General features: G+C 35.9%; 1 protein-coding gene across 1 annotated transcript; it reads right to left on the bottom strand.

Moving 5' to 3' along the window:
* Positions 1-2,471: 2,471 nt before the first annotated feature.
* On the bottom strand, positions 2,472-5,871 carry LOC124356338. Its single transcript, XM_046807526.1, has 2 exons — positions 5,579-5,871; positions 2,472-2,991 (listed from the first exon to the last, which is right to left on the bottom strand). The coding sequence occupies exons 1-2, from the start codon at positions 5,798-5,800 to the stop codon at positions 2,509-2,511; spliced, it is 705 nt and encodes a 234-aa protein (XP_046663482.1). The 5' UTR covers positions 5,801-5,871; the 3' UTR covers positions 2,472-2,508.
* Between the last annotated feature and the right edge of the window lie 201 nt (positions 5,872-6,072).

Raw genomic sequence — 6,072 nt, 5'->3', positions numbered from 1 at the left:
GAATCATAAAAAATGTTGAAACTAATTACTCCACATTTTCGCTGTATGTTTTGTGAAAGAGAGGTTTTACCTGATTACTCACAATTAAGTACCCAAGAAGCTTCAACCGCTTGTTCTGAATCATCAAGAATGTTGTAAATAATCACTCCACATTTGGCTACATCTTTAATGAAAGAAAGATTTTCACGTGATGCATTAATTATTTCTGTAACTCCTTCTTGTACAAAGTCATCTGAAAACTGAAGATAGAAACATAAAGCAAAAACTCGTTTCTCAAAAAACGTTTCACATCAACAACCAATATCCTTTTATAAAATGAAAAGTAGGTGATGTTTAATATTTATTTAAATACGAATACTATATATAAAGATATATGTATGTACTCGTATGTATGGAGTACAGTTAAAAGGCACGTATTCCCACAGTGTTGTACACTAACCTTGTGAGAAGCTTAACAACACCTGCGGCCATACTGCTGTGGTACTGTACTACTCAGTATAGAGTGAAGGTGTTAAGGAATGCATGGAGTAGTAGATGTGCCTCGCTAATGGAGCCTTAGGGGTGAGGGTGAACTCATATGAAGGTATGCATATGAGTCTTACCTGATTATGTGAAGCTCTCACCAATTATTTCCCAGAACTCGTATACTGTGTAGCCTATCTATAGCGAGTCAAAAATACAAAAATCAAATCTTACAAATTATGGTTTGGAATATTTACAGAAGGTTGTAGCGTCCGGCAACTCGGAACTCAATGTTCATTTGTGACTACTCAAAAACTATCGACAATTACCGATGAGGAAATGGGAATTCATTGCTTTGTGATAGATGAGGCCATTGACATCTAGCTGGGAGTAGTTGATCTGAAATGCAACCTTAAGCTCTCCTTTAAATTGCGTTAGCAAATGGTGAGGGAGAAGAAGATGGAATGATTAATGCCAGCTTCCGAAAATAAGGGAGAAGAAGATGGGTAATTACTTCCAGCTTCTGAAAATGAGGGAGAAGAAGATGGGATGATTACTTCCAGCTTCTGAAAATGAGGGAGAAGAAAAAGATGGAATAGTACTGCCAACTTCCGAAATTGAGGGAGAAGAAGATGGGTAATTACTTTCAGCTTCTGAAAATGAGGGAGAAGAAGATGGGTAATTATTTCCAGCTTCTGAAAATGAGGGAGAAGAAGATGGGGTGATTACTTCCAGCTTCTGAAAATGAGGGAGAAGAAGATAGGGCAATTACTTCCAGCTTCCGAAAATGAGGGAGAAGGAGATGGGGTAATTACTGCCAGCTTCCGAAAATGAGGGGGAAGAAGATGGGGTAATTACTGCCAGCTTCCGGAAATGAGGAAGAAGAAGATGGGGTAATTACTGCTAGCTTCCGAAAATTAGACAGAAGAAGATGGGATGATTACTGCTAGCTTCCGAAAATGAGGGAGAATAAGATAGGGCAATTACTTCCAGCTTCCGAAAATGAGGGAGAAGGAGATGGGGTAATTACTGCTAGCTTCCGAAAATGAGGGAGAAGAAGATAGGGCAATTACTGCCAGCTTCCGGAAATGAGGGAAGAAAAAGATGGGGTAATTACTGCCAGCTTCCGGAAAATGAGGGAGAAGGAAGATGGGGTAATTACTGCTAACTTCCGAAAATGAGGGAGAAGGAGATGGGGTAATTACTGCAAGCTTCCGAAAATGAGGGAGAAGAAGATAGGGCAATTACTGCCAGTTTCCGGAAATGAGGAAGAAGAAAATGGGGTAATTACTGCTAGCTTCCGAAAATGAGGGAGAAGAAGATTGGATGATTACTGCTAGCTTCCGAAAATGAGGGAGAAGAAGATGGGATGATTACTGCTAGCTTCCGAAATTAGAATTGAGGAGACAGAGGCAAGTAATCGTCCTACTATGTGGCAATGACAAGATCACAGGAATTGGTAGTGGAACCTGGCTCCAAAAAGAAAGGTGTGATTATGAGTACGACTGAGACCTCATTCAATCTACTGACGTCTTCGAGATCGAGAGACCTTCTGATTCGGAGGGATTCTAAGGATCTGTTAAAGTATGTTCTCACACAGAATGATCTCGTCTGTCATGAGTAGAAGACAGATTTAGTTGTTCTATATGACGTTTTTTGACAATTAATTACAGATCGGACTCTTTAAAGTTGGTGCTTTATGATTGACGATCAAGTTATAATAAAAAATATTTCAGTTGACTGAGGCGTTAATTAGCTCAATAATTACTACAAATTTTACAAGTATTTTTTACATCTGTATAAGCAATCACATTAAGATAAAATTATTATACTCATCATCCATTTTTTCAGTGCATAGTTAAAAAATGTTTTCATTTACACAATATATCATTAATAAATTAATAGTTTTTTTGATAATTGTATGCATACCTCAAAATGGGTCTGTATACAGTATACATTATAGTTCACGTATAAGAAGAATGTCAGATTAAAAAACGTATTACCTCTTCATTTTGTAGCGTCCCAATAAACTCAAAATCGCCAATTTTAAGTTCTTTTATAGACTTTGGTCTTGAGTATTTTTTTCCGATGCTGATTTAATGGAGGAATGATCACTTTAAACTCATCTAGTTTCTCTTTCAAATATTCATCTCTGGGTTCACCATCTTCTAGGTCCATCATTTCGAAGTATTCTGCTATCGTAAGCTTGCTTGTGTCATAAGCGATCTTTTCATCAAAAACACTGTACCGCAAATCCACAGAGTTTTCTGACAGAGGAAGGATTGATTCTTTTGGAGGGCTTACAGACTTCTTTTTGTCAGATTTCATTTTTCCACCGGCCTCTTTGGATTTTGCAGGAGACCCCTGTTTACCCTTTGTCTTCGAATCAATTGCACTGGCAGTCTTTTCTTTTTTATTAGGTTTTATATTCTCATAAGTTGGGGCATCTTTCGGTTCGTCGGCAATAACATTTTCCTGTCCAAATTGTTTGTCATCTTCATTGATTTCCAACTGTTTACGAGATAGAACCTGGTACACAACAATAAACATACTTTGGCGAATTTTGAAACGTACTAATAAACTAATCATCATTTTACAACTTAAATATTTTAATCAAACTGTAAATAAATAAAATATTTTCTTTAAACCTGGTATTTGCTTAATGAATTTGCCAACATGCACTGTTAGCTGTTGAGTACAATATAGCCAACTTTGTTCTATATTCTAGTAAAATGGTACGTAATAACATTTTATAACAAAGGTTCTCATAACATTTTTCCAATATGGAATTAACTTAGTGCAATGGATAGGCTACTATCCTGTTTGTGTCCAGATATAAAACTTTTAAGGATTTTAGGATCTAATGAAATATTACTATAATAAATGTAACACTCGTATGACCACCAAATTACCTACACTCTTAATACAATTACAAAAATAAATATTTTTTAAGATAAAATGTTTACACAAAAAAGGTTTGTGACTATGAAATCTGTACGGGATGATCATACAGTTTTTAACGGATGGGGTATTATTGTATCGCAATAAAGACTGAAATAAATTCTAAAAGTATTGTTGTGGCAAATAAAATTAAATTTGGTACTTTGGTATTATCCGGAAAGCACGGTTGTTTTTTACCAATTTTTCTTGCCGGTGACCTAAAAACCTGGATTATTAGAAATAACAGACTTTATCTGGCTTACTGTGAAAAGTACGTGTAATTATAACTATCGGTTTTTGTTTCTGCCCCTCGAAAGGAGGCGAAGTTTTCGAGAAATGGAGCACTCTGTCCCTATCTACTATTTGTTATTAGATATACAACTTTAGCTTTAGCTTTCTGGATATAAAAAGTTAAAGACAACATTCATGAGCGCTTTCGTGATCTGAGATTGAATTTAGGTATTATCTCGAGCGATATTTTTCTTTTTTCACCAAAAGTGCAAGATGGCGCAGAAGGCACCAGCGAATCCCTCACTGATGGTTAGGGACATTTTTGATCGGTACTTTCTCGACTTCAGATCACACTGATAATTAAAATACCCTTTGAGATAGTACCCAAATTCAATCTCAGATACGTAAGCACTCGAGAAGGTTAACTTTATCTTTGGTACTACTAGTAACATGTTACGATAACCTACTTATATCGCGTAATGACTAGTAGTAGATAGGGATAGAGTAGCCTCTGGATTATACCAAAGTACATAAGTCTGTGCAAGCTCATCATAAAGTTTATAACAGATAGGGCAGTTTTTATCACGGTACTTTGGGATTATACCGACCACACCAGTATGAAGAACACAAAAATATAAAATTTATAGAAACAAACATGATAGAACGAAAAAACAACTCTTTAATTACAAAATTACGAACTTACAACGATTATCAATTGTTAATAGGGGTCACATTCCGTTATATGCCCCCAACGCTTAAACTTTTTTCAATGAACTTAGAACGTTATAAAACGATGTAGTTGAGTAACAGAACTTACATTCCATCAATCAACAAGCATTTCCAGGTATTGTGATCGGTATTTTTGTCGCTGTTATCTTATCTTTCTCGCTGTTATCTTATCTTTATCGAGAATCCCGATTACGGCAGGCCTCGCGGCATCACATGATTATTTAAGTTTTTTGCAGGGTACATAATTGCTTTTCCCTTACAATTCAATTTATATTTCTGATCAGCCCCTCTAGAATTTGATATTTTACTGATAGGTACTTATCTCGAGGGATGTTTTTCTTTCGTCGACATCAGCGCGGGCTTCGGCAGCACCTAAGGCTCCGCGCTGACGGCCGGAGGCACTCGCATTTTGGGTGGCGGAGTGTGATCAAGAATAAAAATAAGTTTTTGTTTTTTTTTTCAATAAAGAGTTTAGTTGTTTGGTAATGTTGGTTTTTTTTGAATTTTTGTGTTTGGAGAAATGTTGGAGTAAAACACGGAAGTACAACAAAGCGACCACAGCTGAACGGGCAGCGAGACTCTGCAATCACGTTATCTACTAGACCGCTCGACTTTGACCTCTGTCTGAGGATGGGGAGGGTCTGAGTTTGCGATAAGACAATTCCTGTTTTATATTGACGAAATATTGTTCTACGCTAATCTAGTAATCAGTAGAAGCAAAATGTCAAATAACGATTCATGTCTGGGTGTGGCCGGTATAATCCCAAAGTACCTTTATCACAGTGTAGAATTTCAAAAAACTCCAATAAAATCTTAAAGTATTGTTGTTCAGGTAAATTTAACTGAATTGATACAAATCTTCTCTATTTCTGTAATTCCTAATAATGCTGCTTAGGAAAGATGTTCGCATTAATATCTATTCTACGAAAACTTTGCAAAACGTTGCAAGATAAGTGATAAAATATAATTGAAGGATGAAGGCGGTATATACACATTTCAGAAAAACATGCATGGACAGAAATCGTTAAATTGGGTACAGACCTTAGTGGCAGTTTGGAACAAACAATGAAGGGCAACGTTTTGGTGAAATGTTTGCCACAAACTTGAGTACATTTGAAGCAGTGGTGAGGGGTGTTTTAATTGATTTCAGGCCAATTATTTTGTCGTTTAGAATACAGTGTAGTCAGCTACAATGAAATTAACTTCATGAACTTACCGAAACAAGATATTTTCCGATGAATGAATCGATTTGGTTGATAAAAATCTTATTTCGGTCGAAATATCGTAGGTCTATGACACCTTCTTCCAGATTATTTCCTTGTGATTCGTCTTTAAACCCAAACAGTTTGTCCACATCGAAGGGGTCTGGTAAAGGGCTTCGAATTGGAACAGAACTTTTTATTTGAGATGCCCTGGACACATCAGATATAGCTTCCATTTTAATCCTATGATATTAATTAAATATTGACATTAATAATACTAAACTTTTTTTGATCATACACAGTTACATTTTATTCGAAAGTTGAAGTATGACATTATTATATGTACATACTCTAAATTTTAAACAGCTGTCATAAATATACATGTGATTTTCAAGTTACAACATTCCTAAACATCATGAGGTTTAATAATACGTAGCAAAGTGATAAAAAATAGATGACTCGTTTCATGTAATTTAAAACAGAAAATGGAATTCATGCCTATAAACCG

This window comes from Homalodisca vitripennis, chromosome 1 (genome assembly GCF_021130785.1).
Source record: "Homalodisca vitripennis isolate AUS2020 chromosome 1, UT_GWSS_2.1, whole genome shotgun sequence".
Lineage (NCBI taxonomy): Eukaryota > Metazoa > Arthropoda > Insecta > Hemiptera > Cicadellidae > Homalodisca > Homalodisca vitripennis.
Note: the sequence above shows the minus strand (reverse complement) of the source record. Positions and strands in the feature narration are given on the sequence as shown.

Coding starts and splice junctions, on each gene's coding strand:
- LOC124356338 (XM_046807526.1), bottom strand. CDS start 5,800: ATGGAAGCTATATCTGATGTGTCCAGGGCATCTCAAATAAAAAGTTCT. Junction 2,992..5,578: donor TCGGAAAATATCTTGTTTCG/GTAAGTTCATGA, acceptor GTTGTGTACCAG/GTTCTATCTCGTAAACAGTT.